We start from the raw sequence: 17,878 nt of genomic DNA, 5'->3' as shown, positions 1-17,878 counted from the left end.
AATTATAGTTTTGTTTTATATTTCATGTGATTTATCTGTTACCCAATGATAACATCAGCAACTTGATTTTTCTTTATAAGATAGGTTTGTCAATGAGTGATCAGACCTACTGATTATTTGGATTGAACAATAAAACTGAACTCTACTTCTGGCCTCACTCACACTTGAAACAAAATAAAAAAGAATTTATTACTTAACACTGCCACTCTTTACATGTATAATAATTTGATTTACTGTTGTCATAAATGGAAGAAGCTGTTCTCCAGTGTCACACATTGTTGGAATACATTAAGACTAAATATGCAAATCATTTGTTTGTAAATAAAGAAATTAATTAAATCCAAGTGTTTATACTTTTGTTTCTGAGAGCTAATATATTTATTTCACCATCTTCATTTGGTGTTTATCTTAACATGCATGACCTGTTTTAAATTAAATAGCCTACCAGTGAATGAGAATTTCTGTAGCATTAAGAAAATAGATATAAATATTAAATAGATGTAAATATTTAACCTTTATTTTTATATCAGTGAATAAACACTAAAAATGTACGTATCAGACAACAAAGGTGGAAGCTTAAAGGTTAAATCTTTCATTGTTACTTGTTGACATGTAATCTAAGTTATCTATTTTTATAGAAGTTATACAGTAGACTAGGTAGCTTTGGAAATATGTGTAATATCTTTCCATAGAGAAATAAAACATTTGTGACATTTAGCTTTTAACTTATTGTTCAAGTGATTGACAAAATCTTTCTATTGGATTTTTCAAATCAAAACTTCAGTAGTTTGAGAAAGAGCAAGATGGGGTATGTGATGCTATGTTTCAAGATGAAAATTAATTTTAATACTTTTAGAAATGCAAACATACCTGTGTAGTTGAGTATGCTTCACATTTATTTGACTACAGATACCATTTCACTGCAGGAGCACTTTGGAAAAGTGTTTTCTTCTGTGAGCTCAGGTTGGTTTATGCTTTTTAAGCTGAATTTGGTAGACAGGTAACTATGTAGGGAACTATATATACATATATACAGGGTGTAATGAATAAACTGTCATCTAAATTATATAAAAATGAAAATAACACTGACATCTCATTTTAACAGTTATATTTACCAAAATTACATAAAAAATCCTGAAATACTAAAGAGTAAGTTTATTCTGTAAAATTGTCATTGGCTTCAACCACGGCCTTCAGATGACTTCGGAATCTTCTGCAACTCTTCTGGATGGTTTCCTGTTGGTGAATGCTGCTATAATCCTTGCCTTCAGTTCATCTTTGGTATTACAAGGAGTTTTGTTGGTTTCTTGCTCAACTGCGCCCCACACATAATGATCAAGGGGGTTGCAGTCTGGGGAGTTAGGTGGCCAGATGTTAGGGTTGATGTGGTTGCAGAAATTGTCTGACAGCCATGACTGGGCTCTTCTGCTTGTGTGGCATGGTGCAGAGTCCTGTTGCCAGACACAGAGTTTTCCTGCAGCCATCCTCTTGACTCAGGGCAGCACTACTTCCTCCAGGCACTTGATGTAGCCCTCCATGTTGAGTCTGAGGCCATGTTGGAAGATGAATGGAGGTATAATGTCGCCATCACTAGTGATTCACTCCAAACACCATGATGCTGACTGGTTGTTTGACTTTTATCCCTCTTGGTACATGTTTTGGTGACATGGCAAGCCAATGGTTGATCTGTGCATTCACCATCTGATCCTGGCAGAAATTTTTCTCGTCTGAGAAAAACCAAAGCATGTTTGATTGGAAGGGATTCTTGAGTTTCTTCAAAAGCTTTGTGGCATGGTCTTTCCTCTTGTCCTTGATGGCTTGAGATAAAAATTGGCCCTTTCTCATCTTGTATGAGGAATACCGAATGTTTTCACACATTACCTGCCTGATAAGAAACTCCCATGTCCTTGGCAATGGACCTGATTGACTTGGAGGGTTCATTGTCAATCATGGTCTGAATCTCACCAATAAATCAGAACATTCAGAGTGAGTTTGCAAGCTGCCATACTTTTGTAATCATCATTAGATTCATCCAACTCTTTTCAAATCCTCTGCACTGTACTCAGATTAACACCCAAACACTCTGAAATATTTACATTGGAGCTTTTGGCACAACTGCCAAGCAGCACAGCAAGTTCTTTCCAAATTTCTGGCAGAGTGAATTGCATCATGGTGCTGTTTTTCTCACAGACAGTGCCCGGCTGACCCAACTATACAGTGTAGTCAACAAAATCAAAAACAAACAATGTGCATATGCAAAATCAAAAATATAAAATGGTAACAATTTAGCCATTGCACCCTGTATATATATAAAATGAGAAATAAGGAAAGCTTCTAATAATGCAGAAAGTTTAAAAAAGACTTTAGATTTCAGGTGCAAAGGTCACAGTCAAAGAAAGGTGTGTCTACACTGATCCTGCCATTTTAGATATCCAAAATGGTAGCATTCATGTACACACACCTTTCTTTGACTGTATCCTTCTAAAGATAGGCCTTTGCACCTGAAGTATAAAGGTTTTTAAAACTTTCTGCATTGTTAGAAGCTTTACTCATTTCTTATTTCATTTATTATTCTACTCCTGTACTACAATGTTTCAAGTGAACTGCAATGCTTTCCATACACACACACTGACTCAACTGCAGTTCAAACCAGAATTTTAGTAACATACCAATTTAGCGCTCAAAGTGCATACCTATTAGTTTGAATCACCCTGATGAAAATTCCTCATATATTTTATATATACATGTGTGTGTGGGTGTGTGCATGCATGTGTGTGTGCGTGCGTGCATGAGTGCATGCGTGTGTGTGTGTGTGTGTGTGTGTGTGTACATACATAAAATAAGGTGGCTGAATCATTGAGTTCAAATTCTGTTGAGGTCGACTTTGCCTTTCATCCTTTCACAGTCAATAAAATAAGCACCAGTTGATCACTGAGGTCAATGTAATTAACTTTTCCACCCCTCAAAATTGCTGTCTTTGAGACAAAATAAGAAATGAATATACACATACACACACTAATGTGTGTGTGTGTGAACTTGGTGATCCTGATCATTGATCTAGGATTCCTCTGGTCAGCATAAATGTAAGAAGCACCATTGGTGCAGTTGAGCTCTTCCACTACTTCTTCACAATCCACCATACTGCAGTTCCATGACTTCATCATATCCCTAGCAGGCTGGCTGAATAGGTGTTATACCTTGTGAAAGGGCACCTGCTAACTATGCAAGGAATAGTTGTCACTCTGTGAGGTATTTTCAAAATATTCAAGCAGCCATATAACACTCCAATACCATTATAAAACTTACTATAACACACAAAGTGTCCACTTACATTCTCGGGGAGTTTACATCAGTTAGTGAAATCTATATTGACTAATAAATGGTATCAAATGTATTTCACATATGCTTCTGAGACAAAACTTAAAGCAGAAAGAATTTCCTTTGGGAATGCATACAAAATTTGTAATCTAGCCTCTTCCAAATGTATCACCCAATCTATGGCATTCACCGCTGGAATAAGGAGTGGTTGGAGATCACGCGGTCGTTAGCCTCAAATCGCCAGGTCTAGTTGGCGTTTGTGAGAGAGGGAGCATTGAGGATGAATGAAGCCAGCTCAACCCACCCCAGGTGAATGCTGTCTCAAGACAAGACAAGATCACCCAAGGATATACCACTCTTTCTATTCACAAAAAGAATAAAGTCTTTAAAGATTGAAATGATTCCTCACAAGAGCTTCACAAGACTTTTATGAATCCAATGACATATTCTACATACAGATATCAAAAAAATAAAAGTACTCTTTTGTTAGCCCCAATCACTTGGTTATAGTTAGTTAACATCTTTTATTTCACATTCCCACACTCCTTTTTCATTCCTTAGTTTCTTTCAAGCCTTTTAGTTCCTTATTTCATGTGGCTAGATCAATCTTAAAACATTATCCTTGTGAGAGAAGGGAAGATTGTATGATGCATGTGTACAAACTGCAATGTTGCATGGTAGTGAGACGTGGACCCTGAAAGTGGAGGATATGCAAAAGCTGGAGAGGAACAAAGCTAGTATGCTCTACTGGATGTGTGATGTCAGTGTGCATGTGCGACAGAGCATTAGTGTATTGAGAAAGAATTTGGGAATAAGAGGACTTATATGCAGTCATATACAATGTGTAAGAGAGAAGACCGGGCTGATTTGGTCATGTGATTCAGATGGATGAGAACAGTTGCATTAGGTGCTGATCACTTAAAGTGGAGGGAGGTTGTGGAAGAAAGAGACCCAGGAAGACATGGGATGAAGTATTGAAGGCCAATCTCAAAATGCTGAACCTTGCAAAGGAGATGACACAGGACTGAGATATGTGGTACATTGCTGTACTAAAGAAGACCCACCTACCACAACAAAACTGAGATCCTAAAACCAAGGTGCCATGTAAAAAGCATTGTGCAGATGCTGGTGTCATAAGAAGCATTGGTGCTGGTGCCATATTAAAAGCGCTGGTGCTGGTTCCACATAAAAAGCACTGACAATGGTGACACATAAAAAGCACCCAGAACATTCTGTAAATTGGTTGGCTTTAGGAAGGGCATCTAGCCATAGAAACCAAGCCAAAACAGACTATGATGCAACCCCTGGTCTTATAAGTTCCTGTCAAGCTGTGCTTCCTGTACCAGAATGGAAAATGGATGTTAAATGTTAATGATGATTGTGATGTTAATTGTGGTGGTGGTGACGACGACGACGACGACAATGATGATGATGATGATGATGATGATGATCATCATCATCATCATCATCATCATCATCATCATCATCATCTTCATCATCATCATCATCATCATCATCATCATCATCATTATTATTATTATTATTATTATTATTATTATTATTATTATTATCCTTTACTCAAACTATCTCTACTGGCAATACACCCCATACTGGCAAATACTACATGCCTACTGCCAGCAGTATTTCAAAAACTAATATAGAGTAAATAGTGATTGTGATATTCACACCTTTCTTAAGTGATATTAGAAGTTTTCAAATATTTCCTCATGATTTTTTTCTATTTTTGTTTCCTACTCACATGTTATGGTTGCTATCTATTCACCATTAATTCTACTTGCACATGCTGTGACACAACATTCTCGAATGTTTGTAAGGTAGGATCAGTGAGACTTGGCATATTTGAAACCAGCAGGTTTTTTGTTTTGTTTTCTTTTTTTTTTAATGTCTGAAATGTGCAGCTTTGCCTATAGCTTCACGCAAACAATACACATATATACCTATACTCTCTCTCTCTCTCCCTCCCCCCTCTCTCTCTCTAACACTGTCATCCATTCACTGACTGTGTCATGGCAGAGATGGAATAGATCTCTCAAAGTAGATGGAACACATGGCAGCAGGAGACTCAGGAAGACATGGGACAAAGTACTTAATGGCATCATCAGGATGCTGAACCTTTCAGACAAGATGACAATGAACCAAGATAACTGATGCCTTGTTGTACTCAAGAAGACCTGTACTCCACAGCAGAAGTGTTAAGCTCACTGCCCCTGGTGAAAAAGTTTGGCCTGCAACAGTCCTGTGCTGGTGCCACATAAAAAGCAACTCATGCCAGTGCCATGTAAAAGCACCCAGTACACTCTGTAAAAAGGTTGGTGTTAGGAAGGGCATACAACAGTAGAAACCAATAGAAAGTTACCCTCCCAGGCACAAATCAGGGCAAGGTTGTTTATGGAACACCAGCAGTCGCCCATGCATACCGGCCTCCCCTCTCCACACCATCAGTGTTATCCAAGGGTCAATACAAGGCAACGGTCAATACAGCTTGGCATTTGTGATGTCGCAACTCATTTCTACAGCTGAGTGAACTGGAGCAACGTGAAATAAAGTGTCTTGCTCAAGAACACAACACGCAGCCCAGTCCGGGATTCGAGAACACAACCTTACGATTGTAAGCTTGACACTCTAATCACTGAGCCATGCGCCTTCACATAGATAAAGATATATAGATATATATAGTAATAATAACAATAATCCTTGAATAGAATTTATGAATATTTTAATGCATTAAAATATTTATAAATTCCATCCAAGGATTATTGTTGTTTTCACTATATCTATCCAACAATACATTGGTACAGATCGATGCAACCCTAAAAAACTGGTGGCTGGTATAATGGAACAGGAGCTTTATTTGCATATTCAAAACATTTCCCATAAACAAATTTAAAAGATATATATATATATATATATATAGCATCACAGCATCATAATTTTGAAATATCTATAAAACCATCAAAAGCTTGTTTATTTTCATGTTTTTTTTATTTATTATTAGTGTTGCTTAAAATGTTTTGCTAAAATTACTATTTCTTTTCAGATATCATCGGAAAAAGGTAATCAAAATTCATTAAAATGACAGATTTATCAGACTTTCAAAGAGGTCAAATTGTTGGTGCTCATAAGGCAGGCGCTACCAACTTCTAGCCTGTTATTAATTTGGGGCCTTAGTCTGTGTATGAGTATAGCTTCCTTAATTCATAAATTACCCAAATTTCTTTTATTGGCCTCAATTGTGACTCATGCTTTTGTCTGTGTTCTGGCATCTGTCTAGATGTTTTCTGGTTCTTTGATGTGGACATGTAACGGTCTTGTTGTGCTACCCACATTGAACATGTTACATTTGTTACATTGAATTCTATACACTATAGAATGGTCTTGTTGTGCTACCCACATAGAACTTGCTACATTTGTTACATTGTATTCTATACACTATAGAATACAATGTAACAAATGCAACAAGTTCTATGTGGGTAGTAAGGCGACACTGGTAACAATCACACTCGAATGGTGCTTTTTACATGCCACTGGCACAGGAGCCAGTCAGCAGCCCTGGCAACGATCATGCTTAGCAACGATCATGACCCTCTCTGTGACCTTCATTACTTGAACTAACAACATGATACCTCTGTAATTATTTGTATCTAAAGCGTCACCTTTACCTTTGTAGCAGTTGATTATGGTGCTGCTACACCAGTCATTGGGCATGACTCCTTCATGTATCACCTGTTTAACTATATGGGTGACTAGGCTATAGCAGACACTGCCATATTTTAGCATGTTCTACCTTGACTTTTCCATATATATCAACTCGTGTGTTCCTTTTTAACCTTCTACATATATATTTACATATATATATCCCCATCTTATCTAAACTTCACTCTTCCTCATTGCATTATGGTGATAAATGTTGCCACTTTTTCCTGCTCCATTAACAAACACCCATCTTACCCAGTAGTGACCTTCTTCTTTACCTTTATAATTCCTCCCTAATACATTTTTTCTAATGCAGTGCTACTTCGAACCTTCAGAAAACTTGTATACATATACATACTGACACAGATTCTTGCTTCCTACTTCTGTGCATTACATTTTCTTGTCAAAACAAATAAAAAATCATTTCTATTTTCCTAAATTTATTGTATTAATGTGTTTATGTACATTGGTACAGTTGATACACATGTTTACATAATCATATTGTTTCAATATCAGTTTCAAATTTTATCCCACTTTCCTCATCTAGGATGCATATTACCCTCTGTTTAATTCATTATTGTCCTTCCTCTCCAAATTTCACTCTTACTCTGGTCACTGACCTTCTATCAATGTGCCTTTAACTTGGTTATCTCCCCTGTCTTTACCATACTTTCCCATCTCTTTTTTTTTCTTTTTTTGTGGATATATCTCTATGCTAACATAAACATTTTTTGAATAATTTTGTTAGTCACTTGAAGGGCTTTACTTGAATCATCAAGATTCTGGTCTCTCTTTTCCCCCACATATCCAAACTGGGAAATTATTTTAACTTGAATACTTGAATCATAGATTTATATAGGAATATAAAACCAATGTCATTTCTGAGATTTAAATTTTCTTGATTTTGCATCTAAAGTAACTATCATATTTCTCATTGGTGCTCTCATGTACAATAGTCATAATGCTAAATATGTAGATTCAATAATCATGCATGTTATCAAGCTCTGATTTTTGTTAAAAACTTTATTTATTGAAAAATAGTTATGAGCTTAATGGCCTGGAATATTGACCACATAGTCATAAATCTATATCTTATGTCAACCACTGTGTTGTGCTCCTAGTTAAAGCAATATTCATTTATTACTCTTGGTATAATAATAAGTAGCATTTGTACTGAATACTTAAGTTATTAGTGCTGAAGTGCAGAGGTAAGCTTTCAGCTGACTGGGTTTATAACCATTTCACTTCATTTTTAGCATTAACCCTTTTAGCATTTGAACCAGCCATATCTGGCCCAAATATTCTACCTGTTTTATGTTTAAACTGACCTGATCCTGCTTCTCAATCATATCCTGATTTGTCATTCTGAAAATAAACAATCACATCATCGAAATTGCGAAGCTAAAAGATAATGCATAATTAATTCAAAACGATATGAATAAATAAGCATTACATTTGACAGAGTAATCTGAATGCTAAAGGATTATTGCATTTAACAAAGCATGAACATCACAACTTCCAACTTAAAACAAATCATGAATTTTATAGAGCAGAGATAAGCTTCAATCAGCAAAACTTAATATTTATTATCAGTTAAAGCTATTTCTTATTTTGTCATTGTTGACATGATTTGGACTTGTCTGTTATATGGCATATCACTACTTGCCTTCATCTGTAACCATGCATTGTGTGAGAGTCTTTGTGGACAGTTTACCTGCTGGAAATATCAACCAAATCTTTCTTAAATCACACCTTATCATCTAATGTAGTCCTATTTGATCAACTAATAGATACATTTTGTATTAAAACTAGCAGTATCGCCCGGCGTTGCTCGGGTTTGTAAGGGAAATAACTATATAAGCATTTTTAGTGAGTTATAGCAAAAAAAATAGCAAAAAAGGCATTAAAAATGGAATAAAAAATGATGGTAATTTTTTTTTTAAATCGTTGACTCATCGTAGACATTTTTAGAGAGTTACTTCCCTTATAAAATAGCGAAAAATGCATTAAAATGGAATAAAAAATGATGGTAATTTTTTTTTTAATCGTTGATTCATCGTAGACATTTTTAGAGAGTTACTTCCCTTATATAATAGCGAAAAATGCATTAAAATGGAATAAAAAATGATGGTAAATTTTTTTAAAATCGTAGACGCGCACTAATACCCAGAAGGGTTCGATATGAATCACAACTATAAGATACCCGGTTTTGGTTACACTGCACCGCAAAATGTGGGAGTAGTTAGGAATCTAAATCGTAGGAGACAGACACACAACCTTACTTTTATATATAAAGATTTGTGCAACAACTAAAACATTCGGTTGTGCAAATTGTTTGCACAGGAAACCTGCCCTGTGTGGCGGTAATTGCCGTTTTTGTGTATCTGTTTCAGTTTTTTTAGCGATTTCTGTTTTGGCGACTTCAAGCCATGAAGTCGTTCTGAAAGAACGCTGGTCTCCTTGACAACGCATTACGACGTTGATTTCCTTACACTCCCTTCCCCACAGCTTCACGAGGGAGGGAAGAAGGGGGAGAAGCAACACAGGTGCAGGTGTTTGAGCGTGGACGCCAACTCCGCCGCCATCGACACACGAAAAAATATGCATTAAAATGGAATAAAAAATTATGTTAAATTATTTTTTAAATTGTAGACTCATCGTAGACGCGCACTAATACCCAGACAGGCTCGATATGAATCACGACTATAAGATACCCGAATTTGGTATTCCTAACTACTCCCGCAAAATGTGGGAGTAGTTAGGAATCTAAATCGAAGGGGACAGACACTCACACAACTACAGTTTTATATATATAGATATAAATATGGAATGTTCAAAGCTGGACTTCTTTTGATTGTAGGTCTACTCAGTCATAGCTGATTTGGCAGTGTTCTACCTATGTCCCAGGCAGTACACCTATTTTCCTAATACTCATCTTCAATATTTCATATTAATACCAGTACAGTCATCTCTCCAGTTATGTCAACTCTTACCTTTAATGCTCTGTCACTCTCTCAGCCTATGTGTGTTATTCATACATAAGTCAATAAACACATTCAATGAATCATATTCAATTCATTTCTCTTCCACTTTCATAGAACTTCTTCATTCAATGCCCACACCTCATTATCATGCTTCATCACACTCACTATTACTATTACTGCTTCACTTTTTTTGTATGAAGATAAAATTTGTTGCCATTGTTATAAAGTGAGTTGAAATCAAGGTAGAGTACGTTTGTTTGTTATTGTTGTTCTTTAGCTATAAATCAGCCCTAATCAAACAAATATTTGACCTAAACACTTCCAATCATGATAACTGTTTTTATAAGTATAGTGTACCTAAGATTACATTATCCAGTGTGTATTTCATTTTAAAAATAGTATGAGGATTATTTGGTTGTTATTTCCAGTAGGTAGAGTCATTCTACAGAGCAGCCATGGGCAACTTTTTTTGAGAAGTGGGCCACATGAGTCTTGGTTTATCATCAGATGAGCTACTCTATTAAAAATATTCAAGGTAATTTTTTATTGGTATACCATTCTGAAAGTCCCACTGGCTGCATCTTGCCTTTGTCTGATATAGAGACTTCCTTATTGGTTAATAGTTTTCTTGCTCATTCAATGGAGAAAGGGTGAAGCTGTTGCCAAGCAATGTTTCAAAAACCCTTTGTTGCCAACAAAAGTAATAGCTTCATGAACTTCTTTCACTTCTTTCTTACTCAAACTACATATAGTCAATACAACCCCATCTATCTCTAATTATGTAACCTAAATGACCAAATTTATCTGTTACCTCAAGTGAACCATCGAATATTTCATGAATATTCAAGTATATTTTATGTGCACTCCTACCTCCTCAAATTTGAATTCTTGATTCCTTGTCAATTCCCCAGAGGCCCACAGTATCTTTTGTGCTCTCATTTGCACTGAGTACACTCATTGATTAGCAAGTATTTTATTGCTCCTTTCTTACATGTTGAGCTAATTACTACTTCCGTGTACATTGGAAATAGTATACACACACAAGACACATATACACATACTTAAGACTGTGAGAAAAAAAAAGTAAATAAATAAATGAATAAAGAAACAAAAAAAATAAGTAAAAGACATGGGTACAAACAGTGTAGTAAGCAAACCCATACACACACTCAAAAAACACATAGACATGCATGTGCACTCACACACACATGTGTATGTGCACACACACACATTCACAAGTGAATTTGCCTTGTAACTTATAATACAAAAAGGATCTTTACTACTAAATGTGGAAGGTAAGGGGGAAAAGGTGAATGGTCAAAGGTGAGGGGTACAGAGCATGAGTGCAAAGATGCAAATGATATTACAGGCATTGCAGAATGCGTTAATGACACTTGTATGATGATAACTATGATGGTCTTCTCTCTCTCAAGTACTTCTGAGTCTATCACATTGTCCTCAAGCCCAACACCTCTAGTCTCCTCTGCCTTGCAGAGCTTGAATTTACTTTGAATTGTTTCTCTTTCAACAGCAAATTTTACCCGCAGGTCACTGAAGAAACTGTTAGAACCAGGGTGGGCCCAAACTATGCTAGCCTTTTTGTAGGTTCAGTTGTGGCTCAAATCTTTGCCCAGTTCACTGGTCCCGTTCCTAAACTATCTGGTAGGCACATTGATGATTATACCGGAGCCACCTTTTTCATCCATACTAAACTCACCACCTTCATCAATTGCATCCTCTTAAACCTTGAGTTCACTTCTTCTACTGTCTTCCCTCTCTCTGTGTCAATTTCCTTAAAATCTCTGTTACCGTTAGATTATCTAAACAACTTCCTCTCCATGTCTGCTCATCCATACTAAACTCACCACCTTCATCAATTGCATCCTCTTAAACCTTGAGTTCACTTCTTCTACTGTCTTCCCTCTCTCTGTGTCAATTTCCTTAAAATCTCTGTTACTGTTAGATTATCTAAACAACTTCCTCTCCATGTCTGCTCATCCATACTAAACTCACCACCCTCATCAATTGCATCCTCTTAAACTTTGAGTTCACTTCTTCTACTGTCTTCCCTCTCTCTCTATCAATTTCCTTAAAATCTCTGTTACCGTTAGATTATCTAAACAACTTCCTCTCCATGTCTGCTTTCTATAAAAGAACCACCTTCCACTCTTATCTTGACTTCATCTCCCACCACTTCAACCACCTTGAATTTCCTATTCAAAATTCCTCTGCCTTCATCACCTCTGCAGCCACACCCATGATTTTGAAACCCAGTCTCACCTGATGACTCTCCAATTCATGTAATAATACCTTTCTTTTCACCTGTAATGTTGACTATGTCTGCACTCATGCAAACCATTTGGTGCATACATATATAAGATGTGGATTCAGAGAATCATGCAGATATCTCAGAAAGCTCCTGATATGGACTTGGCTATCATTCCATATTGTAATCAATTACAAAGAAGTGTAACATAGAATGTCCATGTGACTGAAAATCCAGAAGATCCAGTCGACGGCAGTGTAAAAAACCATAAAATCATGAGACGTGAGAGGTAAATATATATTTATTTAATGATGCGACTTCCATGGGATTACAGCCATTTTGCAACCTTCTTTAAGTAGTATTAATTTCACTATGGAAGAAATTATAGGTACATGTTTGCATTATATATGTTCAGCATTATACAATACAACTGTATATCCAAAGATTAATGCAAATCAAGAAAGCGTGCTCATTAGATAATTGGAACATCATAGTTACACCAGTATTTCAACTCACGTTCAAATGATCTGATGAGCTAGCTTTCTTTATTTGCATTAATTTGTGAATTTACTATTGAACTGTATAATGCTGAGCATATATATTAATGCAAACATGTACACATAATTTCTTCCATACAGATATTAGTATGACATGAAGAAGGTAGCGAAATAGTTGTAACCCTTATAGAAATCACATTGCTAAATAAATACACATTTACCTCTCATATCTCATATGGTTTTATAAATAAACATATGTATATGATGCATACAGATTATAGATGAGTGCTAGATATGCTTAATATAGAAAACACATAACAGTACTCACATTAATTTGAACTTAAACTATGACTTCTTCATCCAGGACTAGATCCATGGCATCAAGAGTGGTTATAAGGAGATCCAAGGCATGTTGATATTGAATTTAGTAATGCAGATAAACACTAGCAAGCTTGGGAGCCAAACTTATGGTAATATATCTGTGTGACTGTTTACTGGTTGCATACCCAAGACTTTTCGTTCATTCAATCTGTAAATTATGAATTGATGTTTTCTTTTCTTTCTTCTTTTTTTTCTTCATTCATATTTGTGTTTCCTTTGGTTCTGGATTTGCAGTTAATGTGGTTTTAATATATATATATATGAAATTATTATCTCTGTTGATAAAAGGATTCAATATTTTTAATAAAAGATTATGAACATTACGATTATTACATGAATATGAGCTTCCTGAAACAGCTGTCGAGTTAAGAAATTATGTATTTCCTTCTATTTATTTTTATACTATATGGAAATGTATCTGTATATATATATAAAATAAAAAAGTAACTATATAAAAGCATTATTGCTGTTAAAAGTGGTAATAATGAGGCGGTTAGCTAGACTGCTACCTTAGTAGGTATAAAATTAAATATTTGAATAAAGAAGGGTAAAAATACCGCTTGCCACCCACTGGTTTTTTAAGCTTTCGCTTTCATCTTTGGCAATCAGTATTTCTAACCTTCTTTTATTCAAATGTATGTATGTGTATTTATGAGTTCATTGTTTTGAAAATATCTTGATATATGTGTCTATGTGTATATATAAATATGTATATACATGTCAGGCCTAACTGTGTTTATCTGCATCACAGCCTCTCTCTCTTTATATATATATATATATATATATATATATATATATATATATATATATATATATAGATATATAGATAGATAGATAGATAGATAGATAGATAGATAGATAGATAGATGAGTTTGTTTTTGTCAAGTTATATATAAAAATAATTCAACGTTAAAATGAAGAATTGTTGAATACTTTTTAGTAGAGTAATATAAACTTTTATAAGGAAATGGTTGATAGTGACTTCGAAACAATCTTATGTCTTATTTTATTCTATATATATTATATTTACAAGCTTTTACATATGTGATAAAAAAAAATGCATACTACAAAATTCAGAAATGTATTTTTTATTCAAAATATATTTTCTATGGCTCGCATGGGATCAATGTGTGTGATTTAGATTCATCTCGACATGACACAGTTTTTGGAAGTTGTTACAAAAGTTTTTACTACAAACACGTTTTAAGAATGAATTGCTACTACTATCGCCCCCTGCTGGCTGTGCCTTTCAAGTTAGTTTTACCTCCCTTGGATACACTTGTAGACATACGGAACGCTGTTTTAGTTTCTCGTATAGCAAGATGGCGACTAACAAGAGACGTCAAGATGAAAAACACCTTAAAATGTTACGTGATATGGTAGCTCTGTCTCAAAATAAACAGTGCTTTGACTGTCACCAACGTGGACCAACCTATGTGAATATGACTATTGGCTCTTATGTTTGCACGTCATGTAGTGGTATTCTGTAAGTAGAAATATATATATATATACACACACACACTTCATCATATATATATAATATATATATACATATATATAATGTATATATGTTACTATCTCTTTCTATTTTCATTCCCACTCCAAATAATGCTTTATATTCTGTCTACATTTATAACTTCCTCGTTTCAGGAAAATACAAAAACAAAAACATTGACTCGGTTATGGTCATTGACACATTATGTCATTTGGAACCTATTTGTTTTATTCATTTATTTATTCATCACGCCAGAACAATTATTCTCCTTATTTCTTCGTTCCAGAAGTCTATATTATAAAACGTAGTAGTAAACAGAAGCTAGAAATTTCTAGCGAGAACTTAATTACTGTTTATGTTTAATGCTCTTGTTTGTCTTATGTATTACTCTAAGTGTCCCAAACGTCAACTAAATTGTTATCTCGTACTATCGTAATCACTATGTACCCCATGTACTCGAGTTAAAAGGTAACTAACACATTATAATTGCTCCGGTTCTACTCGGCACACCTCTTCCAATCCACTCACTCGTTTACCTTAGCTCGATTCATTTTTTTCTCTCTCGAAAGATTTACCTAAGCTCATACAATTTTATATCGTAATGACTGCTAAAGTATTTATAGATGGACGGTTAACATCTGAAGTCAGTTCAGAATTTTGTGTGTAATAGCAAGGCAAATACTTTATATAAACATGTCTCATTCTGTTGGAAATATATTGCTAGTAAATTTACTCCAGTAAAAAGAATCAATCTATATATTTAGCTACTTAGGTTTTAATAAATAGTTTAATGGGAACTATAGTATATTCATTCGGTAAACAAGCATCAAGTTTTTCTCTTTTTTCCCCTTTTTACTTTCCCTCTCTGCCGGTAACAATTTACTATTGAAGTGGAAATTGGCGAGCGGGCATATAATATATATGTGCATATTGGCATGTGCATCATACTTCGATTCTCTATACTTTATTCGAATTTATCTCTTTTATTTTCATTGTATATGCGACGAAGTCTTAATACACAAACCGCGACATGAAGTGAATTAACTGCAAACCATTAATTGAAAGAAACTCCCCCTTTTTACTACTGGACAGTTAGATTGTCGGAAGTGGTTGCCAGCTCATACTTCCGGTTAGTTTTTTTTGATCGGGATCTCATTGCAACAACAGCTGTCTTCGGAAGAAACAGTTGGTGCTTACGTCACGTCAACATCGGAAGATTATTAAACACTAATCTAAGATATGCTAATCAGACTAGAAAAACTAGAAGATATTGTGATTGAGCAAAAAGACTGTAATATCAATTTCAGTTGAAAAGCGTATAGGTCAGCTAGCTACCTTTGCTTTAGGCGCAACCTCATCCACCCACTAAGTTAGCTTAACAACATTTTGGAATTCGAAGTATGTTCCCATAAGTCTTTAACTAAATTCTGTATCTCCCACTCACTCTGTCTGTCTGTGTCTCTCTTTCTCTCTAAACTTGCTGTAGAATGATGTTAAACATCAGACTGCTGAACACATTTTCTTTTGACGTATAGTTAGAAAATATTTGCATTTCTTTATTACCCTTCTTTCTCAAGCATAATCTTTATTTTTATGTTCCCCGCTTTCTAGTTCACCGACTCCACCCCACCGTATAACAAAAAGTAGTCTTTTATACAACAATTTATATTGCATAACATTTATAACCTTAAAATTAACATTTAGAAAATTTAGCTAAAGCAATGCGATTAATGATAGATTTTTCAGCATAAAAACAGCTTTCCCACTTTAATCGCCAAATTTTTCCCTGACCAGCTAAATTATCAATTATCAAATTATCCGACAGGCACATTTTTTCAGTGAAAGAGAATGAATGAGACAATATTTTGAAAGGCAACAGATTTATTTGTTTTTAGAGAAGTCTTTTGTGATCTTTCCCATTATTAAAATAAATACGTATCATCCGATAGTAGTTAGTTATAAACGTGGGAGGTGTTTTAATTTTAGGTTGCAACTTTCCGCCAAATTAAATGTGTATAGTTGAAAGGACAGTCTGTGTCTATATTGTTAGTAAAAGAGCCAATTAAAGAAATTAATGATACTCGACAGAAATTATCACTGCTAATGTTTTGTGTTGTATTAGAACTTAGTTTATTATCCGATTGATTTAACAAGTACAAGTATTTGTTATTGGATAGTCGACTCATTGGTCTTGAGTTCAGTTCCTAAGGCATTTCATCTATTTCTACGAGTTCTTTAGACCTTTTTGATTACACATGCTTTATTTGGCGTGTTCCTGTTTTATTTTTCTGATAGTGTATAATGTATGCAAATTGTCTTTCAAATTCACGTTTTTATCAAAATATGTTGTAGGTTAAAGATGAATTCCAAGAGTGTTTCTAATAATCATCACATGCATACATTCATGCCATTTTGCATTCATGCTTCCAGTTAATAACAGCTCCACTACAGACGAAGATTGAATGAAGTGTTATAACAATTCATGTTCTAGCACCACCATTTCAATTGAGAACTAGGAATTTTCTTATTGGTTAAAAATTTATATTTGTTCTGAGGTTTTCTTGATTTAATTATTGATCTCATCTGTTTACATGTTTTCCATCATGCCATTATATTAATAAATGCTGTGCAACAGGTTTCAGATCATTCATCTTATTTTCTGTCAGGTTTTCCAACATGTTTTATGTTTTTGTTGTTTAACCCCAGGTTAGCCCTGATCAAACAGGCCTATAATCAGATATTCCATTTTTTTAGTGTACCTATCATGCAACATCTTTCTGTTTTTAAAGATAGTTGAGTGTGATTGAAAGGAGATTTAGCTGGTATGTGTAGCTGCAGATTAAACAGTAATGTAAAAATCTAAGTTGTAATTATCACCAACATCAATGATTGTTTGGTCCACTGACAAATGCACTGTGCTTGGTTACTGAATATGATGTGCTAATTACATCATGACAAAGTTTGCACTACATATACTAGTATATTTATTTCCTTTTTTAAAAATTAGATTAATGAAGATGTTGATTTTTCTAGTTTGAATTCTTTCAGATTAATGATTGAAAGGGAAAATATGGATGGAGAATAGGTAGTTTTGTGCAATCTATTTAAAATGGAAATATGTTTAATTTGGAAGGTGACATAAAGGAAAAGATGTTTTTTAAGAGGAAAGAAAATTTAAAAGATGGAAATTTCTTCTAGTGCACTCTCTCTCTCTCTCAAATAG

The 17,878-nt window shown here is 34.7% G+C and overlaps 1 protein-coding gene and 1 long non-coding RNA gene across 4 annotated transcripts in view; one reads left to right on the top strand and one right to left on the bottom strand.

The window, feature by feature from the left end:
• Nucleotides 1-17,878, bottom strand: part of LOC118762477 — a 27,640-nt gene extending 9,762 nt beyond the window's left edge. Inside the window, exons 1-2 of the long non-coding RNA XR_004998230.1 lie at nt 17,859-17,878; nt 5,283-5,304 (exon numbers count right to left, since the gene is read on the bottom strand). This is a non-coding gene — a long non-coding RNA (uncharacterized LOC118762477). The remainder of the gene's footprint in view (nt 1-5,282; nt 5,305-17,858) is intronic.
• LOC115209168 (arf-GAP domain and FG repeat-containing protein 1) overlaps nt 14,416-17,878 on the top strand; it is a 113,775-nt gene continuing 110,312 nt past the window's right edge. For 2 of the 3 annotated variants that reach the window (XM_029777399.2, XM_029777398.2), the window contains exon 1: nt 14,417-14,646. In XM_029777399.2, the coding sequence (XP_029633259.1) occupies nt 14,483-14,646 (164 nt within the window). In that variant the 5' untranslated portion in view covers nt 14,417-14,482. Of the gene's footprint in view, nt 14,647-17,878 lie in introns of all 3 variants that reach the window. The other variant, XM_029777400.2, reaches the window with a different exon arrangement.

Source organism: Octopus sinensis, linkage group LG3 (genome assembly GCF_006345805.1).
Source record: "Octopus sinensis linkage group LG3, ASM634580v1, whole genome shotgun sequence".
Lineage (NCBI taxonomy): Eukaryota > Metazoa > Mollusca > Cephalopoda > Octopoda > Octopodidae > Octopus > Octopus sinensis.
This window is presented reverse-complemented; position numbering and strand designations above follow the sequence as displayed.